Below are 15,476 nucleotides of genomic sequence, written 5' to 3'. Positions count from 1 at the left end.
CCACAGCAGGCTCCCTGGGAAGTGTCTGCTGAATACACAGAGATGTCAACTCTAGCAGTAAAAAAGAGAAGTGTACAGGTGCTGCACGCATGTCTGTCGGTGTGCATGTCATTACGACGTATACTTACAGTGCACCAATAAAGGCATATTTAACAAATCAACAACCAATCCCAAGTTGTCCTACACTAAAAGTAGGTGTTTAAACATGTTCTGACGAACCCCACACATTCAGCAAGGAACCGTGACCTCCCTCTTTTGAATAAGAGAGCAGCCTACTGGAAAGGTGGCTGGCCACTCGGGAATGTTAAGCCAGGACTTGGCGTATCTGAAAAGAATCCTCAGACTGCCTGTCCCTCTGACCCACAGGATCACTGAGTCATCAACAAACTCTTAAGATCAGTCTCAACCACACCTGGCCTTCATGTTGACAGGCAGGGAAAGTGCTGGTTAGGGAACCTCCTGCTGATGTTATTCTTGTTTATTCAATCACTGAACTGTACTTCACTCAATCCCCTAACCATGACTGCTAGTTTTGTTACAGTTGATCAACTGACTCCTCTAAAATGCGCACACACACACACACACACACACACACACACACACACACACGCCTATGTACATCCATGGCTCCAGAGGCACTAATTACTCAATGAAGAACCATCTGGGTCAATATGAGCTGCCTTTAAAAAATATCTTGATTAAAAAGTTTACCTTTACATTAAAATATCCCAAACCAAAATAAAAGAGAGACAGGATCTTTTTATGTATTAAATAATAAAAATTGCCCTTTCAAAAGAATTCAAGCTATTTTAAATATCAGTGAAAATATACACTCCATTGAACATTCTTTTATAAACATTGGGAGGTTTTGAAGGATCAAAAGCTGACAAGTGATATATTAAACTGCTAATAAAATTCCAGAGGACAAATACAATTTATGGAAAGACAAAGTAATTTTCATCTTGGTGATGCAGGTATTATAAATGCACCTACTGTTCTCCTTGGGTTATTATGAAATTGCACAAAATTCTGTGAGCAGATGAGTAAAAATCATCAACTACTATTAGCAAAATAAGAGGCTGAACTTACTCCGTTAGATTAGAGCACGAATGGGTGCGTGGGGTTGAATACCCTTCTATTTTCTGAGAGTGCCAGCACTGAATAACTCCTCTGCCACCTCTTTCCTTCCATTGCCAGTATGCAAATAGCTCCATCCTATCTGTGTCTGAAGCCAGATATTTGTGGCATTTATATCCAGTCTTCAAAACAATCCATTGTTCCTAAATCTAGGGCGCAGCCACAAATTTCTCACAATAGCCTGTATGAACATTCATCTCCAAACTGTGTTTTATAGAGCACGTGAAATGTAAGTTTCATGAAGAATGAGAATAAGGGATAAGCAGAAGCTTTCCCACTATTAAAGCTGCAAACTCATTAGACACACACAGATTCCCTCATTTGGGGGATTTATAGAAGATTTGTCAGAGAAGGAAATGGTTTTGTTATAATACTTGGGTATTACTTATGCCCTCCTCCTGGCCACCCTAATATATCAATTCCCCTGAGATTAAAAAAAAATCTAGTTTTTCCTCCAGCAGAAAAGTAATTACTAAAAGCAATTGTAAAGCCGGGTGTGGTGGCACACACTTATAATCCCAGTACTTGAGAGGCTAAGATAGGAGGATCATGGGTTTTTGGTTGGCCTCAGCATCTCAGTGAGGCCCTCCACAGCTTAGTGAGGCCCTGTTTCAAAATAAAATAGGGATAGGGGTATAGCACAGAAGTAGAATGCCCCTGTGTTCAAACCCCACTATCACAAAAAAAGAAATTATAACAATTCTTTAATATTCACTGTGTTGTTAAGAGCATTTTGGAAAGTTTTCACACACAAAGATAATTAGTAAAATTTCCTCCATAATGTCAGAGGGATTTCTTTACAAATGCAGAAACAGCCCTGAGATCCTTTTTGAAAGTTCTAGAACAGCCACCTCAGTTCCCAGAGGCACAGTCACCATGGTGGGTCAACAAGAATAACATTCAAGCCCCGGGTCTGCCCATCTAAAAGTTACATTATCTCTCAGTAACAAGGGGGAGCTTAAATATTTCCTCTGCACCAGAAAGGTTTGATGACAATCCTCCAGGGGCTCATTAGCATCTACAAGAGGCCTGGACTGTCTGCTCCCACCCACGGGGCAGCCCTTGCAGAGAGCTGAGCCCAGAGCTGGGGCTGCCGCTGCCTCTCACCAGCTGTGTAACTTCAGGTGAGACCATCTGCACCTGCACCCTGTGGTCAACAACGACCCCTTCCTCAGTGGATGGGATGGAATCAAATGAGAGCATCCTCCCTTCAGCCCTCAGCAAAGTGTCTGGCATGCAGAAATACAGACTGAAAGGTTGCAATCGGTGTGCACCAGTGGGAGGAGGTAAAAGGAATCTGGGCATATCCACAGCTATTCAGTGGCTTGCCCACTTTTTCTAGAAGGAGACGCAAGCCAGTCTGTAGAGGTTCGTTAAGCCAGAGTGGTCTCATTGGTGGCGAGCAACTGATTAGCTAAAGTCAGAAAGTGGCTAACGGAGCTACGTAGTGCCTGAGTTTGGCAAAACTGAGGTTTACTGTGAAAGGAGAGGGACACGAAATTCTTGTCACTGGCTTCTAGTCTTCCTTTACTGTCAACAACTGGAAATAACTCACATAGCTCAAGAAAGTGAGTCTTTTCTCTTTCTAAAACACTGGGAAGTTACGACTGTTCACATAACACAGCAACAGCAGCACGAGCCGGAGCCCGTTGTACTTGGATGGGCTGCCCTTCTTTTCTTTATTCCAAGCTGCCCACCGTCCTCAGCCAGGGTTAGGAACTCAAAGACAAAAGCCCGTTTGGTTCATACTGGGGAGAGAGGTCAATTCAGCCATGAAATTGCGCTACTTACAAACATGAGGCGGGTAGGTATGTTGTCTGATTGCACCAGAGGGTTCTTATAGAGCCAGATCTCTTCCGGCTGGATGACTCTCTGGAATGGATCCAAAAACTCTGTAAAACTGAAACAAAACAAAGACAAGCACATGAGAGCTGAGCATTCTGCTGCTACCCGCCTGCAGTTCGCAGTTCCCAGGGCTCGGTAAGACTGGGTAGAACCTTCTGTTGCCACCTGCCAGTAAGGACCCATTTCACAAGTAAGAAATGGCCCTGGGCTGCTGTATAAAGATTCCAAGAACCTGGGGTTCCAAAGCAACCTGAAAGGTTCAGGTGGAGCAAGGCCAGCAGCAAGGCCTCAGGGAGCAATGCGGGCTTGAGTTGGAACAAAAACCGGGAGAGTGTCTAGCTCTTCTGGGTCAGAAAGCCTGAAACTCTATCCCTCCACAGAGCCCAGAGGGTGCCTTGCTGTAACCAACACTGCCACTAGGGGGCAGAGCGAGAATGGAAAGCGTCCAAGAGAAGATGGAAGGTTGGGTTAGGAGAGAGATGCCAAGAGCACAGATGGGAAGGAAAGGGGGACAGGTAGGTGCATTCTGGTCTGCAGACACGACAGCTTTAAGCATCCTATCTCAGATCCCCGGGTTGAGTCTCCATTGATTGGGTAACAAAAACCAATCACCACCAAAAGGAGCAGGAAGAGGCAGAAAGTGCCTAGGTTGCTTTTTAGGGTCTCAGTCATCAGCACCTCCCAGGTCTCCAGCTCAATTTCTACCTGACAGCCTCACTCAGCTGTGGCTCCAGACACAGCCAGAGACGGCCACAGGGCCAGGGAGATCTGGGGCTTCGAGGGCCAGGGCAAGGAACTTTGGTTTTGAGTCACTCAGCAAATGGGATGAAAAGTCCAGCTCCACGCAGTGGCCCTGGCAGTGGAGAGGATGGGATCTGGAGCAGAGCAGAGGAGGGAAGGTGGAGGGGCGTTGGGGCTTGGGGGTTAGAGCAGCCATATTGGCAGAGATGCCCAAAGAGTGGGCAAGAGAAGGGCGCAAGGGAAGGACATGCAGACGGGCAGGTCGGGGAGGCTGAAGCCATCCAAAGGCTTCTGGTTTGGGCTTCCAAAGCCCAAAGTCCTGAAAATCCATGCACTTATGTGATTTCAAGAATAAAGTGGTGTCTGTGACAGACTCAGCACTGTGTCCCCAATACCTCTCCCTGGTACATGGATGTCACGTGGAAAGCGCTGGTCAGCTTAGGGAATGGGCGCGTGCGTATCGCATGGTCAGAGCACAGCCAGCAAGTCACTACCCCACACTTGCAGAACCCTATCCTGAGTGCACTGAGATCCTGTCACCATGGTAACGTCTGCAGGGACCACTGCCACCCCTCCACACCTCCTCCAGAGCCAGGCGGAGGGGGCACCCTGTCTCAGCGGCAGGAAACCTGCTCCCAACCCCAGCTCCCTTCAAGCCACCCTGTTCTGCAGAACCAGCCACTTCTTGTGGGGTCTCAATGTTCTCACTGCAGCAGGGGAGGTTGGACTACATCAGAGGCCTCCACTGGAGATAGGTCAGAACTTTATGGAAAGCACCCCATCCTAAAGCTACAGATAATAGAGACAGGGCCTGGCCATGTGGGTTTAACACACTTTCTAGGTGCCCTGATAGGCCCTGAGTCCGAGCACAGATCTAAATGATCTCTAAGGGTTGGACACCCTTGTCCCTACAGCACTGAGGCTTGGTGACTTGACTCTCCTGGTCAACACAACAGCTCTCCCACCCTCCACAAGATGAGTCTGGGGTCAGGCCACAGAGCCATTCAAATCCCAAGTCTGGTGTGAGGCTCCTGGCCAGACCTTCCCTGAACATCTCTGAGCCTTGGTTTCCTCTGTACTGTGGCCACACCATACACGCTGGGATGGAAATCAAATGAAAGAATACACATGGAATGCCTAACAGACCGTGAGCAGAGCCTTGGGTTTTATTACTATTACCATTACACTCCAGCCCACAGATATCTGTGTCTATCAGGTAGTTCTTAGGATGTTTGTTTCATTCTGTGACAGCTTATTCCTTGCTCCCCGGTGTTTTTAAGACATTTTAAATGAAATGAAACACAATGAATTTTGTTTGAGAGATGGTTTTAAGAACATATAACCTACTTGTCATAACTCAAAGCTTCCAGATTACTCCAGCTTCTAAGGCTACATAAGAAATCGCCCCAAAACACTGTATTTTGCCCAGGAGATGGCAGCTCAGGAAGCAGGAGTACAGCTGGGCAGTTCTCACTCCGAATCTCTCCTGTGTCCAGAGCACTAGATAATGATGCCTAGGGCTGTGGTCATCAGAGGGCTGCACTGGGCCGCCCATCAAGATGGCCACCCCCTGGCCAGCTGCTGGCACCAGCTGTCAGCTGGGAGTCCAGCTGGAGCTGCCCCCTGGAGTCAGAATTCTACCCCAACCACTGGCTTCCCCCAGAACCTGTATCCCAAGAGGAGCAGGCAGAAGCTCAGAGGCTTTTCCTGACCTAGACTCCGGAGCCACACAGTGCCATTTCTCCTACATTCAATTAGTTGGGAGAGAGTCAAGGTCAACCAAGTCCAAAGGCGGGGAGCTGGCTGCACCCCTTGACCGTGCTGTGGCAAGTGCCCATGGCGGACCCCAAGTGGACACGGGATATGGCTGCAGCCACCTTGGAAACACGACCTGCACCCACAGGTGCTATTCATGGCGATGGCCAGACCGCCCCCACTCGCATTTTTCCCCATGCAGCAGCCGCGGGGCCCATGCCTGGACCACCCCTCAGCACCCTCCTTCCTCGCCTCTCTGTCTTCCTTTCCTCGGGTCCGTTTTTCTAAAGCCTGGAGGGTACACCCAGCCTTTTGCACAATCCCTCACCCTTCCCAGAGTAGCTACATCCAGGACACATCTGTCAAGAAAATGGCATGTTCTGGGAGCAGCGGTACCAAGAAGATAGATGTCCCTTCTCCCGTTATGCTCCAGCTACCAGCATCTGCCTCCCAGGACCCAGGCAACGAGGCGGCTGCGTAGGGGCCTTCGGGTCTTAAGAAAACAAATGGGGCTGGGTGTGTGCTGGGCACCCATAATCCCAGTGCTTGGGAGGCTGAGAAAAGAGGATCTCAGGTTCAAGGCCAGCCTCGGCAACTTAGTGAAACTTAGACCCTCAGCAACCTAGAGAGATTTTATTTCAAAACAATAAAATGAAAAGGGGTGGGTTTGTAGGTCAGAAGTAAGATGCCCTGGCTCTACAGAAAGATAATAATAACAAGAACAAAGGAGGGAACCTAGTGGAATGAAAAGCCTGGAAACATGACAGGTGCTCCCAAGTGAAATGTGCCCAGGCTTGGAAGTATCCTTCTGCAAGCTCTTTGGAATTGCCCAGAAAGCCAAGAACTATAACCCTGTTTCCAGGCGAGGAGTGACAGAGCGGTCTCCAGCTGCCTCTTCCCCAGGGCTCAGTACACACTAAGGACCCCTGACAGTGCATCAGGTCAATGGGCCCCGGGGAATCACCTGAGGGTCCTGTGACTGCAGAAGGCCTGGGAACTGGCATTTCCAGCCAGTTACCTGGTGATGCGGTGCTGCTGGTCTATAGCTCTAGCCTGAACCACAGGGGTCCAGGCATCAGTAACACCTGAGAGCCTCGGGGCCCGCCCCAGACCTGTCGAGCCAGAGACCCACTTGACAAGACCACAAAGATTCATGTGCATGCCAAAGCGTAAGACTCGGCATCTCAGGAAATGCCAGTTTCCCAGCTTGAGCCACTTCAAAACCAGATTGGACCAGGTATGGTGGCACATGCCTATAATCCTAGTACTTTAGAGACTGAGACAGGAGAATTTCAGGTTTGAGGCCAGCCTCAGCAACTTAGTAAGACTCTCAAGCAACGTTGTAAGATGTGTTTCAAAATTTTAAAAAATATATTATTTAATAAAATATTTAAAAAATATTCTGAGGGGATAGCTTAGAAATAGAATGCCACTGGCTTCAATCCCCAGAACCACATACCAAAAGAAAAAACAGAAAGAAGGAAGTAAAAGGAAAGAAAGAAAGAAAAAAAGAAAGAAAGAAGGTTCTACCTTATCCACCCTGCACCCACACCTGTACCATCACCTTTTATTTATTTATTTTCTTTTATGTGGTACTGGGGATAGCATCCAGGGGCATTCTACCTCTGAGCTACAGCCCCAGCCCTATTTTTTTATTCTTTATTTTGAAACAGGGTCTTGCTGAGTTGCAAAGGGCCTCACTAAGTAGCAGCTGAGGCTGTCTTTGAACCCCAATCCCATCTCAGCCTCTCAAATGCTGGGATTACAAACATAGGCCACCACACCTGGCTATGCACTGTCGCTTTTTAAAGATGAAATCCTTTTGTAAATTAAACTATTTAATTACACATGAAACTGCATGTCCCTCAAATATAAAACCAGCAGTTCCTCCATAAACAGCTGGTAAGCATCAGAATAAATGCAATGGAAACAAAAGTATGCTCTTGGCTCCTAACTCTGAACAGAACCCAACCCTCCATGAGGTGAAGAGGGCCTGCCCCCCAAGACCGTCCCATGCAAGATGTGAAGAATGGACGACACCTGGAGGGGCATCGGCCTCCACCCCGTGGTGTTGGTAGGTCATCCATGGCTCTATGACTAGACCCCGAAGATCATCTCATGAGATGAAGACAAAAGTACAAAAATTAAAAAGGAAAACTCAACGCACTCAAAAGGCAATCTGGGGCCACTGGGCAGAGGGGAACGTGGCCGGCCAGCATGAACAGGTCTTACAAGCATCGGCACATTCCTGACCAGCAGAGTGACCCGTGTCTGTGAGTCTTCAAAGAGGCTGAAGAATGTGCAGCGATCCTTTGACCATCACAGGTGTGTTGAACTATTTCGTTTGCTTTGGCACCAACCAAACAGCACAGATGGAAACATCCCACCGTGCTCAGGCTCTGACGGCTCCATCCACACGCAGCTCCTCTGGGGCCTGAGCTGCACCTTTGTTCTCACTGAACGGCGTTTCCCCAACTGTGCAGCCTCGGATAGGAAGAGAAGAGCTGGGGCGACGACTCACACAAGGCAGGGCCCTCTGCGCTCAGATTCTGAGGATCGCTGCCTGTTACCAACAGCTGTCATGGGGTGTTTGAGGTGGGGCAAGGCTGGGCTGGTGACACATGCCTGAAATCTCAGTATTTGGGAGGCTGAGACAGGAGGATCAAAGGATCAAAGGCTATTTAGCAGGACCCTATTTATAAATAAAAGGGGGCTGTGTGTGTGTGTGACTCAGAGGTAGAATGACCCTGGGTCCAATCCCTACTATAAAAGAGAAGGGGGAGAGAGAGAGAGAGAGAGAGAGAGAGAGAGAGAGAGAGAGAACTTCTAAAACCTTATCAGATCTGATAACCAAAAATAAACAGAAGGAAGAGCTCTTGCCAGAAGGAGCAATGGAAATCCAACAAGATCACAAAGTGCCATTTATTAATCACATCAACAAAAAAGCGCCATTTAATGAGACCGCATGGGTGTGAGCGCAATATTTTCCTCATTATTATCAGTGAACCTACTTCAGCAGCCAGTGCCAGGCTACCCTCCAAATAAATGACTTCTCTCTTATTAGAAACAGTCACAAAATGTTAATCATCGTCAGTGTCCTTTCACTTCACAGGAATTCAAAGGAAAAATAAAATGTCTCTTCAAGGGTGTTCTGTAGAATAGTAGAAGGGGGTTGAGAAGGGAAGTGGGGAGGGGAAAAGGAGGGCTGAGGGAGGTACGGTTCAGTCAAACAATGTTCTGTCCCTAGGTGCAGGTCTCACTACCGGCCTCAATGATGTGTACGAGGAGGGAGAAGCGGGCGGGGAGCGCGGAGGAAGCACACCAAGTCCTGTGCGCATGCACGGACATCACTCTGGATCCCACTGCGTTGTACACTTACAAGGCACCAATAAAAATATAAAAATAAAATGCCTGAACCGTGTAGGTCGAACGATTCTATGTGAAAACCATGGAGTTACTACTAAACATACGATGTTTCTTTCATGAAAACTCTAACTGTCCGAAGTCAAGTGCCTTGCTGAATTTTAATAAAATTCCAGCTTCTGTTTCTTTGCTGTCTGAATTGAAGGAGTCTCATCCTCGGTGCACACCTTGCTTTCTCCTTTGCCATTACTCGTCTTCTCCTTAGATTTTCCATGATACAGTTTATAAAGAGCTTGGAAAAGACATGATGAAAATCCAGGGACACAACTAACTTTTTTTTTTGGTGGTACTTCTACCTCCGGGCTACACTCCCAGACCTATTTTTTATACTTTTTTAAAATTTGGAAACAGGGTCTCTTAAGCCAGCGTGTCTGGCTTCGAACCTGTGCCATCCTCCTGTCTCCACCTCCCAAGTGCGGGGATGACAAGCGTGTGCCACCACGCCCAGCCACAACTAACTTTATATCAAGCAATTCTTCCTTTAATTCATGCATAGTCCATACAGTGTGCTGATGCTAAATCCCCTTAACTACATATCTCACACATATGCACAACATACACAAACATACATGCACACAACATGCACAAACATACAAACAGGCAAACACAAACTTAAGTAAAGAAAGGCAAGAAACACATGCCCCTCTGTAAGATGCAGGGTAAATGCACTAAAAGGACTTGAAATGGAAAAAAGGAAACAAAAGGGGGACCCGCTGCTGAAAAAGAATGAGAAGCGGGCAGAACACTGAAGTTGTAGGAAGTTGAAGCAGAACAACAGGAAGCCCAGCGCCTTTTCAGGAGACTCTCTCCTACCCAGTCCCAAGACCACGCCTGCCTACCTTCCTTTGATCACCAACAGCTTTATCTCTGGGCAGCAGGTGCAAGTTCAGGGGGACACATGGCACCCCTGGGGACTCTCCAGGCCTTTTACTGGCCTGGCATCAAATAAGAACATGGCTCCACCCCAGAGCCCTAGAGGACCCCAGACTAGTGTCTAGACTTGTGCCAGGTGAACAACTACATTTGTATACACACACACACACACACACACACACACACACACACACACACACACACCAGTAGTCTAGGATACATATCTGGTCACACAAGCAGGGCACAGGAAGGGACAGACACTGGAATATCATCTTTGCCAATTGTTGATTTATTCAACAGATTTTCACTGTGTGTCTCCAACTTGCCAGGGACCAGCCTATAACAACAGTGACTAAAACTACAAATCACACTCTGAAGAGCACAGTTAAGGGATGCTGAGTCACTGGCATCAGATGTCAAAGCCTTTGGTCATTGGCCCCTGAATGTTATCTACACATAAGGTTACCACCCACTTGGTTTTGTTTGGAGGAGGCGTGTAGTTTGGGGAGCTCTGGTAGCTGGGTGACCCCCTTTCCCCTGGTGAGGGTCCTGGTCCTCTACAGATGATTCAGAGTATGTATCTGTCACTGTCCACATGCTGAATGTGGCAACAGAGTCAGCCACAGCTGGAATCCAGAAGAATGAATGGCCAATCTCAACATCACTAGCAACAACAACCAGTCCTCGACCAAGGGACAGTGACGCCCTTGTCACCCTGTGGCTGGCTCTTCTAACTCAACAGGGAAGTTCTCGAGGCCCCAGTCTTCCCACTGACCTCTAAAAGATGTTATGGGCTAGATGTGGTGGCTCATGCCTATAATCCCAGGACTTGGGAGGCTGAGACAGGAGGATTGCGAGCTCAAGGCCAGCCACAGCAACTCAGCAAGACCCTGTTTCAAAATAAAAAATAAAATTATGCTGAGGGTGTAGCTGAGAGGTAGAATGCTTCCCTGGGTTTAATCCCCAATACCAGAAAAACAAATAACCAAAGGATTCCATGGATTACCAATGACCTTGAGCCTGGTCTACCCTTGCCACTCCCAGGCTGCATGACCTTGGGCAAGTCCTCTGAGCCCTGGCTGCCTCTCTGTAAATGGAGGAATAATACTACCTACCCCACGGGGCTGTGATAAGGAATGGACGGGTAATGAGGTAATGCAGATGGAACTTGACCAGTAACCGGCCACTCTGTCCTCAAGGCACGCTCCCTGCCGACAGGGTTTTGTCTCTAGCAGCTACAGCATATTCCAAACCATTTCTGCTTCCCAGAAAATCAGAGCACATTCAAAGAAGCCTGTGTTGGGGCGCAGACAGAAACGTAAGCCAAGCTTGCACAAAGACCATGTGCAGAGGCCAGCGCATCACCCCAAAGGCCAAATGTTCAGAGTAACTAACTTCACACTTTTCTACAGAGGATGCCTTCTTCTAGGCAGTAAGCAACTCGAGACTGGAAAAGTGTTTGTGGCCTGAACCCCAGCCAAGAGCCCCGGTCTACAGAAGCCCAGGCTGTGGAGGCTGGGACGGCAGCATCCAGTTGGGGCTTTAGGACCTGGGGCACATCGCTAAGTCCCCCTCCTCACCTGAAAATGGCTGAACACCCTGCTGGGAAGGGAGAAGACTGGGGTTGATTGTTAGCTCTCCAGGAGGCACTCGGCGATTGGCATTAACAGTATTCATCACTGAAAATTTTCACATGTAAAAACTATATATAGTTTTAAAAAATGTGCACACCAAATAAGGTATGCTCTTTGTGTCTTAATTCAAAAACTGATTATTAATATCAGTAGGTGTTGCAAAGAGTATTGTGGAGGGATTGTCTTTGTCGTTATTGTTTGTTGACTGTTTTCTTGATTTTTTAAGTTCTGGTTAAAGTTACATATTGAAGTGCTTGCCTATGAAACAATGCCATGTTGGGATTTGCTTCTTACCTCCAAGAAAAACAAATGACCCAGGCAAAATAATGAGCAAGTGAACCAACAAGACACTTCACAAAAGAAGAAATTCAAATGGCCAGTAGATATATGAAAAAAGGTTCAATATCATTAGCAATCAGAGAGATGCAAATCAAAACTCCTCTGAGGTTTCACCTAACTCCAATTAGAATGGCAATCATTAAAAACACATATGATAATAAAATTTGGAGGGGATGTGGAGAAGTAGGAACTCTAATGTATTGATGGTGGGACTGCAAATTAGTGCAACCACTTTGGAAAACTGTGGAATGTTCTCATAAAAATAAGAATGAACCTACCCAGCTCTACCACTCCTGGTGTCTACCCAAAAGAACTGAAATCAGACCACCATAATAATGCCTATATATCTACACTTAAAGTAGCCCAATTCATAATGACTAAATTTTATGGCACCAGCCTAGGTGTCCATCAAGAGATGAACGGATTACAAAACTATGGGATTTACAGACGATGGAATTCTTCTCAGCCATAAAGAACAAAATTATATCATTTGCAGGGAAATGAATGGAACTCGAAAATATCGTCCTACAGGAGATTAGTCAGTCAAAAAAAGTGAAAGGTTGGATGTTCTCCCTCATATGTGGAAGGTATGAAGAAACTGGCACCCAGGAGGGACTCCAGACAAAGGAAGAGAAACCCTAAGGGAGTGACAGAGGGGGCCTAAGGGAGACCCCATGGGGGAGACACCTCAATGGCCACGATGGACGTATGTAAATGTATCAAGGCCAATCTCAGTGTCGTGTGGGGGAGGGGCTCACGGAGCGCTGTGTGATGTATGCCCATCACTCTGAACCTCACCAAGATGTATGATTACAATGCACCAATAAAAATTTTTTAAATGTAAAGAGGGGAGTAGATGAAATCAAAGCGCAGATAATGGCCACAGGGTGCCCGATCATTTCCACGGCAAGTACTGTAGAATAATTTTGCTTGCTGGCCATGGAGATACTTTGAAATTAAGTGTTTTATCAGCCAAAGCGACAGCCTACTCCTGGGAAGTCTTTCGCTTGCACTGACTTTTGGTAATGTCTGAGAAGGGAAGAGTAATGAGGAAAATCAGGAGGAAGAAAGCGAGGCAAGGAAAGAAAACCAGAAACAGAAGGAAAGAGAAACCAGAGATGCAGTAAATGAGTCAGCTTCAAAGCCCCTCAGGTGGCAGGTGCCCTGGAGCCCAGGGTCCCCAAGGAGTGAGGACCCCTCTCCCTGGCTCAGATGCTGCCCCATGCCTCAGAAAGCAGAGAACGTAGAGTGAGGAGGGGCTGCTGGAAGCACCCTAGGGTGGCAGACGACTCAAGGTACAGCCAGGTCTCTGGGCTTGTGATGCAGGGAAACCCCAAACTCCCCTCTGAGAACCCAGACCCCACCCGGCACAAGCTGGGCCTCTCCTAGCAGGGCTGGCAGCACAGAGCCCTGTGGGGCCTTTTTTACTCTCTGGACCAATAGATTTGCAAGTGGGAAAGGATATCTGCCGCAGGCAAACAGGCCACACCTAAGAAAGACCTAGAAAGAGCTGGTTAAGGAGACAATGTGCATTTTTTTTTTTGCTAAAAGTCCTCAGCCTACAGTTCATCTTTGATTCTACCACATCCAGTGAAATGTTCATTCCTGGATGACACAGGAGTCTTTAGGAAGTTAGCCAGAGCCTATAGAATTCTGGAACTTTCAGCATATACACACTGGGTCAAGCCGAAACAAGATCCCAGGCCATGCCACAGAGCAGAGACTGAGGGCTCTGGGCAGAAGAGAAGCCGGTCATACTCGGAGGAAAACAAGGGAGAATGGACTTTCCTTGAAGGGGCCTCTGGGCTGTCATTTAATGAAAACACAGATCCTGGTGGTGTCTCGAGATTCTCCTCCCGGGTAACCTCCTCGGGATCCCCAGGACCCTGGGCAGTGGCACAGGCTACATCAGGTTCCTCTGCTGCTGTGAGACTCAGAGGACCCTGAAATAAGCACAGCCCAGTCCTGAGCCCTGACCACCGCTCTACAACCTATTTTCCCCTGCAGAAAGATAAGGCTATGTTGTCCTTGCAGGGTCCCCTGCTGGGCTGACAAGCAATAGAAGTCAAATACATAAACTGACCAGCCCCAGATCAGAAGGCCCAGGCATAAGGACAGCCCATGACCAGGTGGGAGCCTGGGGAGGGGGCCCAGAACAGAGGCGAGGGCCGTGGGATTTAGGATGAAGCCTGGGAGCCAGCTTCCTGCAGCAGGCCGGCCGGCTGGGCACACAGCTCTGGGAAGGTGCGCACCTCCCCTACCTCTAGGAGTGCTCAGGGAAGTCTTGGTTTCTAAGCAGCTGAGAAGCCCTCGTTTTGCCCCCAAAGCTTGTGGCTGGTGATGACCACGGCTAGGTGTTTTCATGGCCACCTTCGGTGCAAATCCTTAACTGTTTAATATGAAGATGAGTGGACACTCAGGCCTGTGGGCCTGGGCTTCTTAGACAGCGAGGGATATCCCCCTGCCGATGAATGGGGTCCCACCAGTCACCAGCATCTGAGTCATGGACCAGCAATGGCTGCCTGTTGGTAGAACCAAGCTACAAGGCTCGTAGCTGCTCGCTTGAAATCTTCCTGAGAGGAGGAGGATGAATAACAGGGTCACTGTCATTGCTGCCAAGATCCACTGGCCCTGGCAGAGCATCGGCTCCAACAGGGCGACCCGGACTTCCCTCTGCTTCTGATGAGAGCTGGACTGCCAGCAGTTAGCACAATGCCTGGCATGTAGTAGGCGCTCAGTAAATATTTGTTGAATCGTTGCCCCAAGAAATAAATCCATGACAGCTGCCTCCATAAAGACCTAATCTTCCACCACACGGGCGCTGCAGTTGGAGGCCGGCGGCTGGCAGCCCTTGGACTGACTGCTTTGCTTGCTTTGGACTGACCAGTGCTATAAAAAATGTCATTCATGGCCAATATTTAAAAACCAGGAGCTTTTACATCAAAATATGCATTTCTGGCCATCAGTGGAAGAATTCAGGATGCTCGCCTGGGGTCTGCATCACTCCGTGGCAACAGACAGTCCAAGGAACTAAGAAGCAGCTGCCCGCTCCGGACAAGGCAAAGCCCCACACGTGGTGGCCCTGTCCAGATGGCCACACCCACCTGTGTTTGTGACTGGCTCCATCTCCACAGAGCAGTGTGGCGCACCTGGTCCCTCTCAGGCTGTTCACACTTGTTGCTGGTTGATCTGGGAGCAGGAGGGCAGGCAGCTAACAGCCCCAGGGCCCCTGTGCCCACTCTGCCAGGCCGGCTCCTCCATGGGCATTTCTGTTCATTCCTGTAGCATCTGCCCATCACTGGGCCTCACGCGCTGAGCTGTTTATTGCTGTTCTCTAATGCCACCATCACTACCAATGCCCCACTGAAAGATCACTGCAGGCCGGTCCTCTTTCTCCTCTCTCCCAAGTGAGGGACGCTGGCCCTGTGGCAGCCACCGAGAACCAGGTGCATACCTCTATGATGCAGGAATAAGCCTCCTCTTCCATGCATCGACAGGCACAAGGAAGGGACCGCCTGCTGGTCCTTCCCACCTGCCAAGATCCCGCCAGACATTTCTGACACCTTATCTCCATCGTTCTCACAAGGGCTAAGTAGACACTGCTATTGCCATTTTTCAGAGAGAGAAACTGAGGCTCAAAGAGATTTCTTGACCTGCCTGAGACGACTCAGCTAGCAAGAGTAAAAATTGGACTCAAACTTCCTTTTTTTTTTTTTTTTTTTTTTTGGT

General features: G+C 48.3%; 1 protein-coding gene across 4 annotated transcripts in view; it reads right to left on the bottom strand.

Moving 5' to 3' along the window:
* PLPP4 (phospholipid phosphatase 4) overlaps window positions 1-15,476 on the bottom strand; it is a gene marked incomplete at both ends in the record, with an annotated part of 110,658 nt that overhangs the window by 67,140 nt on the left and 28,042 nt on the right. For all 4 annotated transcript variants that reach the window (XM_080693804.1, XM_080693805.1, XM_080693806.1 and 1 more), the window contains one exon: window positions 2,929-3,037. In XM_080693804.1, coding sequence (XP_080549930.1) covers window positions 2,929-3,037 — 109 coding nt within the window. The remainder of the gene's footprint in view (window positions 1-2,928; window positions 3,038-15,476) is intronic.

This window comes from Muscardinus avellanarius, assembly GCF_963383645.1.
Source record: "Muscardinus avellanarius genome assembly, chromosome: 4".
Classification (NCBI taxonomy): Eukaryota; Metazoa; Chordata; class Mammalia; order Rodentia; family Gliridae; genus Muscardinus; species Muscardinus avellanarius.
Note: the sequence above shows the minus strand (reverse complement) of the source record. Positions and strands in the feature narration are given on the sequence as shown.